Below are 15,201 nucleotides of genomic sequence, written 5' to 3'. Positions count from 1 at the left end.
TGGTGAGGCCGCACCTGGAGTACTGTGTGCAATTTTGGTCTCCTTACTTGAGAAAGGATATACTGGCACTGGAGAGGGTGCAGAGGAGGTTCACTAGGTTGATTCCGGAGTTGAGGGGGTTGGCTTATGAGGAGAGACTGAGTAGATTGGGATTATATTCATTGGAGTTCAGAAGAATGAGGGGGGATCTTAGAGAAACATATAAAATCATGAAGGGAATAGATAACATACAAGTAGAGAGGATGTTTCCACTGGCAGGTGAAGCTAGGACAAGAGGGCATAGCCTCAAGATTAGAGGGAGCAGATTTAGGACTGAATTGAGAAGGAACTTCTTCACCCAGAGGGTTGTTAATCTATGGAATTCCTTGCCCAGTGAAGTAGTTGACGCTTCTTCAGTAAACGTCTTTAAAGCTAAGGTAGATATCTTTTTGAACAATAAAGGAATTAAGGGATACGGTGGGAGCGCGGGTAAGTGGATCTGAGTCCACGAAAAGATCAGCCATGATCTTATTGAATGGCGGAGCAGGCTCGAGGGGCCGGACGGCCTACTCCTGCTCCTAGTTCTTATGATTTTATGACCTGGAACTCTGTGTTGGAAGCTGAGACAATCAGTGACCTCAAAGGGAATTTGAATGGCCACTTGAAGGAAATAGACTTGCAGGGCTATGGAGAATCGAGCAGGGGAGCGGGACTGATTGCATAGCTCCATGGAGAGCCAATGGACTGACTGGCCTCCTTCTGTGCTGTAAATAACTCTATGACTTAAGGGCAAAAGTAGGAAACGGCACCGATATAGTCGTCAATATACTAGAAAAAGAGTTGAAGGTTGAAAAAGACAGGCATCGTGAGAACCCATACAGATTCCAATAATGAAAAGTAAAAACTTCAGCATAATTACAACCTCGACAGATTGCTAACATAGAATATTGATGGTATACGGAATGCAAAAATTAGAACTTTGGCTATCACCTCATGCTTTTGACTAGTTTGGGCCCAGATTCTAGTTCAGACTAGTTATTTGGAGGAAGTGAATGCTGTTAAAGAAGTTGTTCAATGTGAGAACAAATTCAGCCAGGTGGAGGAGGGTGGTGGTGGATGGAGACTTAGAGTCATTTATGGCACCAAAGGAGGCCATTCGGCCCATTGAGTCCATGTCGGCTCTCCAGTCAAGGAAGAAGCAGATCGTTCTGATGGGGGATAAAAAGGTGTAGAGGGATTGGACGTCCATGGTGCAAAGAAAATGGTTAAGGCCAGGAACTGGAAAGTGTTAAAGTGACAGAGCGCATTGGATGAGTGGCTGATGTAGGTGGGAAGAGACTGGACAAGGTGAGAAAAAAATAGTCAAGATAGGAAACAACAGTGGGACAAGAACATCTGAAAGAATTCATACCAAAATCTGTTTGTCAAACATGATTTGCCACGATTTGCCATGCTGCTGTCATGTTTTAACCCATGTGGAACTTTATCAAATACTTTCTAAAAATCCAAATAGATGATTTTGCTGGACAACCGCCTTTAGATTAGATTAGAGATACAGCACTGAAACAGGCCCTTCGGCCCACCGAGTCTGTGCCGACCATCAACCACCCATTTATACTAATCCTACATTCCTACCAAATATCCCCACCTGTCCCTGTATTTCCCTACCACCTACCTATACTAGGGGCAATTTATAATGGCCAATTTACCTACCAACCTGCAAGTCTTTTGGCTTGTGGGAGGAAACCGGAGCACCCGGAGAAAACCCACGCAGACACAGGGAGAACTTGCAAACTCCGCACAGGCAGTACCCGGAATCGAACCCGGGTCCCTGGAGCTGTGAGGCTGCGGTGCTAACCACTGCGCCACTGTGCCGCTTGTTTAGTTACTTGGTGAAAAACAATTCCAGTAGATCTTTTGTAGGCTATGTGACTTTAATCAGATGGCGTGCATGCTCCCAGTGAGAGTGGTATCACCTCCTGAGGCACAGCACCACCCGTGCAGAGGTAGGCGGCAGCACCTGGCCCTGCTCACCTCCAGGGCTGCTTTTTTATTCTGACTGTCCCTACTCAGACAACGACCATAAATGCTACCAATACAAGTATGCAAGTTAAAAGGTGTATGAATGAGCATTGGTATTATCCTGAACAAGACCAGAAAATGCTGAAAAAGACTCAGTTGGTCAACAGCATGTGTGGCGAGAGGAGACAAATGAATATTTCAGGTGTGGGTCCTTCATCAGAACCAGCAGATAGTACAAAATGAACAGCATTTAAAAAGTAGAACAAGGAGGAGAGAAAGAAAATACACTCACGCACACACGCACTCACGGACGCACACACACACAGACAAGAGAAGCAGAATAACCTGTAGGGTGTTTGAGTGGAAAACAGTAGTTGGTTAAATGTCAAAGCCATAATAATGAGAGAAATTGAAGACATTTATGAGATGCAGATTTTATATTATATATGAGGTACAGCGATTTTGTGAATAGCTCAGTAGGTGGGATATGGCTTCCATTTTGACCTGCCTCATCCCCCATTGCTTGAGCTATTCACACTTTCTCTGTGTCTCATAAATGTTTTTAATTTCTTTGATTTCTCACATTAGGCCTCCTTATTAGGTCTTCTGATATCACTTCTGCCATTTTAATGAGCTCCTTTTTAAAAAAAAAACTCAGGCACTTTGTAGCTTATTCAGTTTCTTTTTTTCTCACTGGTTTGTTTGTTTTCCCAACCTTTGTTCTTACTCTGGTTTTTGTTGTATTCTCCTGTTTTAATGAAGGGTCCACTCCCAAAATATTAACTCCTCAATTCTCTCCACAAATGCTGACTGAATATTTCCACCATTATCTCTTGTGTTAGATTTCCAGCTTTTGCAGTTTTATGCTTATTGATAACATCCTGTTTTCCTACCACTGATATGAACCTTGATTATTTTTAATTATCAGGATAACATTCACTCGTCTCTAGCCCTCCAGTACAGTCCCTGTACTTACGGAGGATGACGGTCCAACTGCAATAGGAGATATAAAATTGGTCAGAGAAGAACATTTAAGGGCAGTTTAACAGAATGACAATTTAGCTACATGTTGTAGTACTAAGACTGAAGTTCAGTCAAGAGTCTTGGTTGAGTTAGTTGGTCTCAGCCAAGCCAGCAGTTGAAAGAAAGACTTGGATTTATATGGCACCTTTCAAGACTTCACAATGTTCCAATGCACTTCACAACCAATGAAGTGTTTTTTTGTTGACATGTAGTCACTCCTGTAATGTAGGAAGTTGTGGTCTTACAGATTGGGAACAATATCCAGTGGCTCCTGCTGCAAAGTGCCTGTCTGTGGATGGTGAATGAGGATTGGATCAGGCTGAGTTGTGATGTATACTTTACACACTGCCTGAGGTACCAGATGGCTGTCCTCGCCCCAGAGCTACACCCGAGCAAGATTCAGTCCCTTTAGCAGAGGAGAGCAAATTGTGAACAATGTTTGATGTTCTCCTGTAAATGCTCTTACTGAGCATTTGCTGAGCATCAGTAACAACAACTTGCATTTATATAGTGCCTTTAACATAATATGACCAGGAGTGTAATCAACCAAAGTTGACACAAAACTACATGAGCTATTACGACAGGTGGCCAAAAGCTTGGTCAAAGAGGTAGGTTTTAAGGAGCTTCTTAGAATCATTATTACGGCACCGAAAGAGGCCATTTGGTCCTTTGAATCCATTGCCTATTCTCTGTAGAGCAGTCCAGTTGGTCCCTTTTCCCCCACTCTATCCCTGTAGCCCTGCAAGTTTATTTCCCTCAAGTGCCCATCCAATTTCCTTTTGAAATCATTCATCATCTCTGCTTCCACCACCCTCATAGGTAGTGAGCTCCAGGTCATAACCACTTGCTGCATAAAACATTCTTCCTCACATCCCCCTGCATCTCTTGTCCAAAACCTTTTATCTGTGTCCCTTAGTCCTTGTACCGTCAGCTAATGGGAGCAGCTTTTCTTTGTCTACCTTATCTAAATCTGTCATAATCTTGTACACCTTTATCAGAACTCAACCTCCTTTACTCCAAGGAGAATAACCCCAGCTTCTCCAACCTAACCTTATAGCTAAATTCCCCCATCCCTGGACTCATTCTGGTAAATCTACTCTGCACCCTCTCAAGTCCCGCACATACTTCCTAAAGTTGGTGACCAGAACTGGACACAGTACTGTATTTGTGGCCTAACTAGAGCTTTCTGCATAACTTCCCTGCTTTTGTAGTCAATACCTCTATTTATGAAGCTCAAGATCCCATATGCTTTGCTAACTTCTCTCACAATATGTCCTGCCAACTTCAAATATCTATGCATGTGAACCCCCATGTCCCTCTGTCCCTGCACACCCTTTGGAACAGTGCCTATATTGCCTCGCCCTACCACCCCCCCCCCCCCCACCTCTGCCAGCATGCATCATCTCATACTTCTCTGAATTAAATTCCACTTGCCACTTCTCTGCCCATTCTGCTAGCCTGTCTATATCCTGTTGTAGTTGATTGGTATCATCCTGTTTGCCACACCTCCAAGTTTGGTATCATTGGAAAATTTTGAAATTTTACTCTGTATTCCAGTAATCAAGTCATTTATATCTTAAAGGAAGAGAGAGAGGTTTAGGGAGGGAATTCCAGAGCTTAGGCCCTAGGCAGCTGAAGGCATGGCTGCCAATGGTGGGGTGTAGGAAATTGAGGATGCACAAGAGGCCGGAATTGGAGAAGTGCAGTGATCTCAGAGGGTTGTAGGACTGGAGGAGGTGACTAAAATGGGTAAGTGTGAGGCCATGGAGCGATTTGAACACAGGATGAGAATTTTAAATTCAAAGCATTGCTAGATTTGTCTGATTCGGCTTTTCTCTGAGTTAGAAGTCTTGTGTAGGCTTTAACTCCGAAGAATACAGGGCCTGGTCCATGTCCATAATGCTGTCAGACCAGTGTCATTCTGACATCTGAATGTAGCTGCACTGGCCCCTCTGCTCTTTTTCTGTCAAATGTCAGCTGATTTACATCAGCTGGAGAACACAATTAAAAATTATTCTGGGATTATTGTGTTGTGTTTTATTTAAATAGCATGAAATGATTGTGATCTCTGAGGAGGCTATTGTACATTGCACTAAATTATGGTGGCCATTCTTACACCTCTCAATTAGCAAGTGACACAATTTCCTGTGACTCTCAAAAAAACGTGTAAAGAAATTTTGCGGGGGGCGGGGTTTAACCTTTCGAGCAGCACAGTTCCATGTGTACACCAGAAAAAAAGTGGAATTTTCCTGTGTGCAAATTACCTGCCTTGTTTCCGCAAATTACAATAATGACTATGCTTTAAAAGTGCTTCATTGGCTGTAAAGTGCTTTGGAATGTTCTGAGGTTGTGAAAGGTGCTACATTAATGCAAGTTCTTCATCACTTTGGTGAGATACCTGAGGGCAGCTGGTGCCAGTGAGTTGTACCCTAAGATTTTCAGGAGAGGAAAGGAGCAATAAGCTGTGTTTATAATTCGTTTCCACTCAGTTGCCCTGTACTATCAGTATGGGTGGATATTTCAGCCAGCTTCACTGCTCAAAGGTGCTGCTAGTGTTGGAATGTGAGATGAGGCTGCCTTAATTTCAGAGGATAGGTGCCAAGTTAAAATCAAAAATTAATTGGAAGAATGGACTGAACCCCGCCCCCACCCCACCCCACCCCACCCTTCTGGTTATCAAGCAGTCAGTGAGAGGCTTCATTCCAGTTGCTTTGTTTAAAATGCCTGGTTTTTGTGTACAGAGGCAGCAAGCTGAATTATTGATTTTTTTGAAAACTACAGGCTTCTGCTGAATACTAGGGGAGGGGAGGAGAAACAGTTGCATTATCTGTAGCAGAAAAATTACTCTGCACAAAGAATAAATCCATTCTTTAGAAATGCGTTTAAGATTTTGTGTCAGTACACAGGAAATCTCTCCATAATTTATCTCTAATGGAGAAATGCTGTCACTTGCTACTCAGGTTGATGAATTTCATCTGAATCCTGGTGAACAACACCAATAACAACAATAACAACTGTATTTATATAGCACCTTTAATCTAGTGAAATGTCTCAAGGTGCTTCAAAGGAATGTTATCAAACAAAGTTTGACAGCCAAGCCACATAAGGAGATATTAGGGCAGATGATCAAAAGTTTGGTCTAAGTAGTAGATTTGAGGAATGTGGGTGTGTGGTGGGTCCTAGCCACTGAGCCATGTTCTGAAGTGGAAATAGTTTGTGCTATAATTTACACAGTAATTTTTCTCCCCTAAACCCCACCTCTTACCATTGACGCAAATCCCCTTGAACGTTTAAGGCAATGGTTCTCAAACGTATATACCCGTGGCCCACTTAAGTTGGGCAAAAGGCCCGCAGACCACCTACCAGTCCTACCCCACCTGCTTTCGTTTACTATAGCAAAAATATTCAGAATTAATGGGAATAATGGCGCTGCTTTTGATGAGACTCCAATGAAGTGATGTCTGGTTCTAAGCTGTGGAGCTTCAGTCTCATGTCGGGTACCACTTCCAGCCAGTTCCTTGTCTTTGTTTTCAGCCCCTCAAGAGTTGAAAATCTGATCTCACAGTTGTGTGTTGTAACCGTAACATAAATCTGTCTTACAAAACTACATTGTTATTGCTTGTGCATATGATGACTTGGATTGCGCATGTGGGAGCTGGGTCTGCTTGAGTGCCGTAACGCAAGTCGTGAGGATGAGGGTTCTAGCCTGTTCTCTTGTATGGCCTTGGCTATGGCATTGCATGTCAGTGACTTGTATTTTTGGTCCAGCCCGCAGACCAGTTGGATGCAGAACTGTATGTGGTGGAAGAGCACATTGAGGAAATGAACATAAAATATTGTGACCCTATTGGTTGCACTAACTCTATGAGCAAGTGCGCAGTATAAGCTCATTAATATAGAAGCAGGTGCCCAGCAGAATCTTCCCAGTGCTGCTGAACCCAGTAGTTTCTTCTAAATGTCTGCACATCTATGAATTTAAAAAAACTCATCTTTACTGTAGACATCTTTTAGGCATTCAAAATTCTCAACCAGGTTCAAATTGTGCTGATAAGCGAAAAACAATCTCTTGAATATTTTAGAAAGAGAGGTGGAATCAAGGCTCTTTTTGCATTGGTCAGTGATTTATTTGTGTTCCTTCCCTTTCAGATGTCACTATGCACTGGGACAACTGGCGGGGAGAGGAGATCTTGCAGTCCACCCCAAGGAGTAAAATGATCAAGCTGGGACACTGCTTACAGATTCAGGCGGCACAGTGTGGGTGCTTCATTCCACTGGCATTGTTTAATATGAGATAAAGGGGAATTAGCACTTGGGGTTAACTATGTGCTTGGGTTTGGATGCAAAATGCAGGAGAAAGTTCAGTAACTTACCAAACTAAACCGCAGCAGTATTTGTTGCCAGTGAGCCTGCCACTGAGATAGAACGGCTTGAATGATTTATAACCATCATCTAAGCCCAAAGTTATAATTATAAATGGTAAGTGCACCAAGCATCCTGCACCAGAGTGAAGCCTTATGCATCGTAAGTGTGAATCAGGCTATTACTCTTGTGTCTAGTGAGCTCAGTGCTGGCAGTGAAACCTCACAAAGTCACCCCTATAAACTTGATGTCAAACCCGTGTACTTGTAATTTACTCAGTTGAATTTGTGGTGGATTAATCCTTCTTATGGATAATATGTGGGAGGTGGTGGGAGTAAGAGAAAGTGAAGAAGGACCAATAAATCTGAATGGCATTGAGGGTGCATGTCACAAGCTGTTGGTCAAGATTAGGATTCAGAGTAAATCTGGATGTTGAGATTGGGATTGAGGGAGAGTCTGGGTGTTGAGACTGGGGTTCAGGGTGCGTGGAATTTGAGACTGGGATTAAGGTGCCGAGGTCTTATTGTTGTTTGAGACTGTGAATCAAATTAAAAGCTCTTCAGGTTGGGTCCTTGTACATTGCTGTTAAAGGTACTGGATTGAGTGACATGATCCAGATTATATAAGCACTGATCTGAGTGATGTGACCCAGAATTAAAGCACTGGATTGAGTAACACGATCCAGAAGTCATTTGAAAGCTCCAGTCTATTATTCGCCGCAGTTAGCCTTGGACTGTTGAACAGGAGTTCAGCACCTTCTGTTGTTTTCAGCCTAATCCTTGTAACATGATCGAAAATGTCTCCTCTCAAGCCTAGTGCCAATGGTTCAAGATTGGTGTCAGTTTAATTATGTAGCTTTATCATGTTGATTTTGGCTGTTGGATATTTCTCTGTATGTATAAAGCTAACTTTCCTGACTTTTGTTTCTAAAGGGTCCCAAACAGTGAATGCCGTAGCACTGAAGGAGCTCATAGCACATATTACATCTCAGCACTCTCATCTTTTGATTGTGGAGACCACAAACCATCAGCGTCCAGACTGCATCCAGTACGTGAATATCTATAAACTACAACCAGGCATGGTGGTACATGCACGATTCAAAGTTGTCCTCATCACAGTGCTGTCAGGTCTGTGCCTTCTGACCTCTCCCAGTTTCTTCCTAATGTTTATTCCCTTCTATCCTGAAGGAGAGAGGGATCCATAGGCACCTACAGGTCCCTTCTCCCCAGAACCTCACCCAAAGGAGTTATTGTTTGTGTGTGAGCACTAGACAGAATGTGGCATACTGTTTAACCATGGATGGCATAACATGAAATCTTTGTCTTATCCTGATAATGTATCTCCCAACAGTGACCCCTGGAGAGCAATGAGGAGTGAGAATCCTGGCAAATGTATTTCATTCATTCACAGGCCAATTCTAATCTGAGTGCAGCTAATTCAGCACAGACTGGAAGTCAAACACAGCGGATTTGTTTGACCTTTTTCACCTCTTTGTCCAAGCTTTTGGTAACTTGTCCTGATAGCTCCATATGTGCCTTGCTGTCAAATTGTTTTTGTAATGCGTTACTCTTGTTAGGCACCTTGGGACATTTTGCTATGTTAAAGATACAATATAAAAGCAAGTTTTTGTTGTTGATTTCTATACAAGGGCTGTACTCACCATTGACAGTTGGTTGCCATTTCATATTTAGAGCCTAAAAAAGTTTTTTTTCTTATTCTCATCACAGTGAGGAACATTACTGCTGGAGAATAGAACACTTCCAACTGAATAACTACAACAACTTGCATTTATATAGTGCTTTAATTCAGTAAAAGTCCCAAGGCACTTCACAAGAGCGTTATTGGAGAAAATTTGACAACTAACCACAGAAGGAGATACTAGGACAGGTGACCAAAAGCTTGGTCAAAGAGGTAGATTTTAAGAAGTGACCTAAAGGAGAACAGAGGTAGAGAGGTTTAGGGAGAGATTTCCAGAGCTGAGTGCCTAGGCAGCTGAAGACATAGCTGCCAATGAAGGGGCGAAGGTAATACGGGATAGACAAAAGACCATAATTGGAGGAACACAGAGTTCTCGAAGGGTTGTAGGACTGGAGGAAGTTGCAGAAATAGGGAGGGCTGAGGTGATGGAGGGATTTGAACATCAGATGAGAATTTTCAAATCAAGGTATTGCCAGATCAGGAGCCAATGCAGATCAGAAAGCACAGGGACGATGGGTGAATGGTACTTGGTGTGAGTCAGGATAGAGGTAATAGAATTTTGGATGAGCTGATGTTTACGGAGGATGCAAAATACGAGACCAGCCAGAAGAGTATTGCAATAGTCAAGGCTGGAGGTAACAAAAGCATGGATGAGAGTTTGAACAGCAGGTGGCTTGAGTTGAGGCCAGAGATGGGTAATATGATGGACACTTAAGGCTCCAATGTCAACATAAAACACTCTCAGGTCAGGTACAGCAGGCCTCCTATGTTGTAAGGCTCTCTTTACTCTTCCCCAAGCTTCAGTCCTACCTTAGAAGAGTGTCTCTTACTGCACAGTTGTGACATATTTTCCATTTCAATCATCTGAGCTCCAGGACATCACTGCAGGAGTTCCTCAGGATAGTGTCCTAGGCTCAACCATCTTCAGCTGCTTCAATCATAAGGTCAGAAGTGGGGATGTTCGCTGATGATTGCACAACGTTCAGCACCATTCGTGACTCCTCAGATACTGAAGCAGTCCGTGTAGAAATGCAGCAAGACCTGGACAATATCCAGGCTTGGGCTGAGAAGTGGCAAGTAACATTCGTGCCAGGCAATGACCATCTCCAACAAGAGAGAATCTAACCATCTCCCCTTGACATTCAATGACATTACCATCGCTGAATCCCCCATTATCAACATCCTAGGGGCTACCATTGACCGGAAACTGAACTGGAGTAGCCATATAAATACCGTGGCTACAAGAGCAGGTCAGAGGCTAGGAATCCTGAGGCGAGTAACTCACCTCCTGTCTCTCCAAAGCTTGTCCACCATCTACAAGGCACAAGTCAGGAGTGTGATGGAATATTCTCCACTTGCCTGGATGGGTGCAGCTGCAACAAAACTCAAGAAGCTCGACACCATCCAGGGCAAAGCAGCCCGCTTGATTGGAACCCCATCTACAAACATTCACTGACGCACAGTAGCAGCAGTGTGTACCATCTACAAGATGCAATGCACCTAGGCTCCTTAGACACCACCTTCCAAACCCGCGACCTCTACCACCTAGAAGGACAAGGGCAGCAAATGCACGGGAACACCACCACCTGCAAGTTCCCCTCCAAGTCACACACCATCCTGACTTGGAACTATATCGCCGTTCCTCCACTGTCGCTGGGTCAAAATCCTGGAACTCCCTTCCTAACAGCACTGTGGGTCTACCTACCCCAAATGGACTGCAGCGGTTCAAGAAGGCAGCTCACCACCACCTTCTCAAGGGCAATTAGGGATGGGCAATAAATGCTGGCTTGGCCAGCGACGCCCACATCCCTGAATGAATTTAAAAAAAAATTCCCTCACTATCCTAACTTCTGAGGGAAGTTACCGATGAGCAACAATTTTGTGCAGTGGGAACAAGTCCACAAGAAACCTGCTCAGACTCTTTGCATATAGGACCTATACAGCCAGTAGAGGAGACTTTTATCGCTTCATTTGTCTTTCGGGTGAGCTGTTAAACTGAGACAGGAGAGTTCTTCCTGGTGTCCTGGCCAATATTGTGAATTAATTAAAAACCAGCAAGATTTGTCAAAGGCAAACAGTGATGAGGTAACAGAGGATTGATGAGGGTAATGTGGTTGATGTGGTGTATGTGGACTTCCAAAAAGAAAAGTTGAAGCTCATGGAATAAAGGGATAGTGGCAGCATGGATATGAAGTTGACTGAGTGACAGCAAACTGAGTAGTTGTGAACGGTTTTATTTTTAGACTGGAGTAAGGTGTGCAGTGGGGTTCCCCAGGGTCAGTAATGGGACCCCTGCTTTTCTTGATAGTATTGTAATATATTACAATATATATCAGCAGTAAGACCCCGCCCACATTCTCCATCAGGTATAAATCTACTGTTTCCACCCATTCCAGTTACTCCTCCAGATGATAGACATTCGAGGCCTGCCAGTTTTTCTAAGAGCTCCTTTTTTCAAGGGAACAACTGTTCTTTTCAGAGCAAATTCACATGGTGTAAAAACATAAAATTATCTTACTCAGCATTATATTATACTTACCTAGACATGGATGTATTGTGAACTGTGAGGAGGATCGTGATAAACTTCGAGAGGATATAGTCAGGTGGTAGAATGGGCACATACATGGCTTTCAAAAGGGAATCGGATAAGCAACTGAAGAGAAATAATTTTCAGGGCTATGGAGAAAGGGCTGAGTTTCTCTTGCAGGGAGCTGGCAAGGACATGAATAATTACATGTGCTGTAACCATTCTTTGATTCATTCTATGATTCTATATTTAATCCTCAACATCACTGAAACAGATTATCTGGTCATTGTTACATTGCTCTTAGTGGGACCTTGCTGGTTTGACTTCCTGCATTAGAACTGTGACTACACTTCAAAAAGCACTTCAGTGGCTATAAAGCACTTTGGGACGTCCTGAGGTCCTGAAATGCACTAAATAAAAGCAAGTCTTTCTTTTCACTCTCCTTCAGTCTTTGAACTTTGACGTAGTTGTGAAAGGCCAGTATCCCACCTGGTTCCCAGAAGAAGTGCTTTTCAATGAAAAACTTATTTTAATTCAATAGTTCAAAGGTTATTCTGACCTTTGTTCTGTTAGCGACATTTCAAGTTACACCTTAGAACACCCTGTTTCGTTTTCAGTGTTAGATTTTGTTGTATAATTTATATAAAGGAGTAATGGAAGATCAGAGCAGGAAAACTCACCTCTACAGAGTGCAGGAACCAGCAGGAGTAGGGAGGAACGAATTAGCCAGGGTTCCGTCTCCAATTGCTACAAGTGACCCAGCTACAAAACTGTGTTTGGGCGTGGATGAGGACTGGCTCAGAATGAAGGGCAATATTTATCGTGTGATAACTAAACACGGGTCACTAATGAGCAGATTCAAACGCTCCCATTATTTTTTTGCTTCTATTCAGTAAAAGATTTGCAGCTTACTGCAGCTAATGGTGCACTGTATAATGTGACGTTACCTCACATACAGAGAACACCTACACGTATCGTGGGAAGGAGCAAAAGAAAGTAGTGCTGAGCGTGGAGCAGGTCAAAGGTCATCCAAACACGTTGACGATTTGGGGAAATGGGATAGTCTGGCACACTTGGATTCAAAAGAACTTGGGTGAGTAAGACACAACATCTAAAGTAAGCAGTGACAAAGGGAGAATGATGGACCACGTGTGTAAGGAGTGTGAGGGAGAATGATGGACAGTGTGTATAAAAAGTGACCAAGGAAGAATGGTGGATAGTGTGTGTAAGGAATGACCACAGGGGAATGATGGATAGTGTATGCAAGGAAAGACGACAGGAGAATGATGGACAGTGTGTGCAAGGAATGACCAAAAGACAGTGTTAGACAGTGGGCTGGATTTTGTGCTGGAGGCGGGGCTCCTGGCATTGGACCGAAAAGGTGGGGGGAGCCCCACTTCTGCCTTTTCGTGGTCCCCCGGAATGATCTTCCGGTCTTTTTGATTCACAATTTTTAAGGACAGGCTCCCCATCCCTTGAAAGACTTTAAAGAGACGGGGATCACGGCTCCAAGAGCTGCCATAAAATCATAGGACCGGCAGCTCAGCAGTAATGGCAGTGCCTCTAGGAGTGGTGGCTACTGCCAGTACTGCAGAGGCTACAGACCCGGGCGCAGCGGTTGAACCCTGGAACAAAGGTAGGTGAAGCGGGGTCACCGGGGCCAGTCGGGTAGGCCCTGGTGAGGGGAAGGGGGGGTGGTGGTTGTTCAGTGCAGGGGGAGGAGGTGTCGTGGGGAGTAAAGTTGTTCCTGATGGGGGTCGTCCGCGGGCCACAAATTACCCACGGAGGAGGGTTCCCACCCCCAAGCCCGCAGGGAGGGTGTCTTGTTTTACAAGGCATCCTCTCCATGCGCCGGAGCCCACCCCACCCCCACCCCCACTGCTGATAAGACCCCAGATCCCAGCGGCGGTGGGAAGAGGCCCTTAATTGGCCACTTAAGGCCTCAATTGCCCTCGGGAAGATTTCCCCCGGGAAGATTGCTGGCCGACTGAGAGGCGACGGGCCTTCCGACCGCCGTGATACTCCTTGGCTCCCTCCACCCCCACCTCTGATCCTGCCTTGTAAAAGCCTAGCCTGTGTGTGTAACGAGTGACCAAGGGAGAATGAGAGTGTGTGTAAAGAGTAATCAAGGGGTAATTAGGGTTGGTATGTGTAAGAAGTATCCTTGGAGTAATGAAGGATAGATTGTGTAAGGAATGACCAAGAGTTCCGATGAAGGGTCACTGATCCGAAACGTTAACTCTGCTACTCTTTCCACAGATGCTGCCAGACCTGCTGAGTGATTCCAGCATTTCTTGTTTTTATTTCAGATTTCCAGCATCCGCAGTATTTTGCTTTTATTTAAGAGTTAATGAGGGTTGGTTTGTAAACATAGAAACAAGGAGCAGGAGTAGGCCATTCGGCCCTTCGAGTCTGCTCCACCGTTCATTATGATCATGGCTGATCATCCAACTCGGTAACCTGTTCCCGCTTTCGCCCCATACCCTTTGATCCCTTTAGACCAAGATCTATATCTAACTGTTTCTTGAAAACATACAATGTTTTGGCCTCAACTGCTTTCTGTGGTAGCGAATTCCACAGGCTCACCACTCTCTGGGTGATTAAATTTCTCATCATCTCAGTCCTGAAAGGTTTACCCCATATCCTTAGACTATGACCCCTGGTTCTGGACTCCCCCACTGGAACATCCTTCCTGCATCTACCCTGTCAAGTCCTGTTAGAATTTTATAGGTTTCTATGAGATCCCCCCTCACTCTTCCGAACTCCAGCGAATATAATCCTAACCGACTCAATCTCTCCTCATATGTCAGTCCTGCCATCCCAGGAATCAGTCTGGTAAACCTATGCTGCACTCCCTCCATAGCAAGAACATCCTTCCTCAGATAAGGAGACCAAAACTGCACACAATATTCCAGGTGTGACCTCTCCAAGGCCCTGTATAATTGCAGCAAGATATCCCTGCTCCTGTACTCGAATCCTCTCGCTATGAAGGCCAACATACCATTTGCCTTTTTTACTGTCTGTTGCACCTGCATGCTTACCTTCAGCGACTGGTGTACGAGAACACCCAGGTCTCGCTGCATATTCCCCTCTCTCGGTTTATAGCCGTTCAGATAATAATCTGCCTTCCTGTTTTTGCTACCAAAGTGGATAACTCACATTTATCCACATTATACTGCATCTGCCATGCATTAACCCACTCATTCAACTTGTCCAAATCACCCTGAAGCCTCTCTGCATCCTCCTTAGAACTCTCACTCCCACCCAGTTTTGTATCATCTGCAAATTTGGAGATATTACATTTAGTTCCCTCATCTAAATCATTAATATATATTGTGAATAGCTGGGGTCCTAGCACCGATCCCTGCCGTATGCCACTAGTCACTGCCTGCCATTTGGAAAAAGACCCATTTATCACTACTCTTTGTTTCCTGACTGCCTACAGTTTTCTATCCATTGCAATACACTACCCCCAATCCCATGAGCTGAAATTTTACACGCTAATCTCTTATGTGGGACTTTGTCGAAAGCCTTCTGAAAGTCCAAATAAACCACATCCACTGGCTCCCCCTCATCAACTCTAGAGTCAGAGT

General features: G+C 44.2%; 1 protein-coding gene across 9 annotated transcripts in view; it reads left to right on the top strand.

The window, feature by feature from the left end:
• The window catches only part of shld2 (shieldin complex subunit 2), a 149,975-nt gene that overhangs the window by 96,511 nt on the left and 38,263 nt on the right, over positions 1-15,201 (top strand). For 8 of the 9 annotated variants that reach the window (XM_068020772.1, XM_068020768.1, XM_068020771.1 and 5 more), the window contains 3 exons: positions 7,171-7,278; positions 8,316-8,510; positions 12,567-12,701. In XM_068020772.1, the coding sequence (XP_067876873.1) occupies positions 7,171-7,278; positions 8,316-8,510; positions 12,567-12,701 (438 nt within the window). The remainder of the gene's footprint in view (positions 1-7,170; positions 7,279-8,315; positions 8,511-12,566; positions 12,702-15,201) is intronic. The other variant, XM_068020774.1, reaches the window with a different exon arrangement.

This window comes from Heterodontus francisci, chromosome 42 (assembly GCF_036365525.1).
Source record: "Heterodontus francisci isolate sHetFra1 chromosome 42, sHetFra1.hap1, whole genome shotgun sequence".
In the NCBI taxonomy this organism is placed as follows: domain Eukaryota; kingdom Metazoa; phylum Chordata; class Chondrichthyes; order Heterodontiformes; family Heterodontidae; genus Heterodontus; species Heterodontus francisci.
The sequence above is the reverse complement of the archived record's forward strand: the minus strand, read 5'-3'. Positions and strand labels throughout refer to the sequence as shown.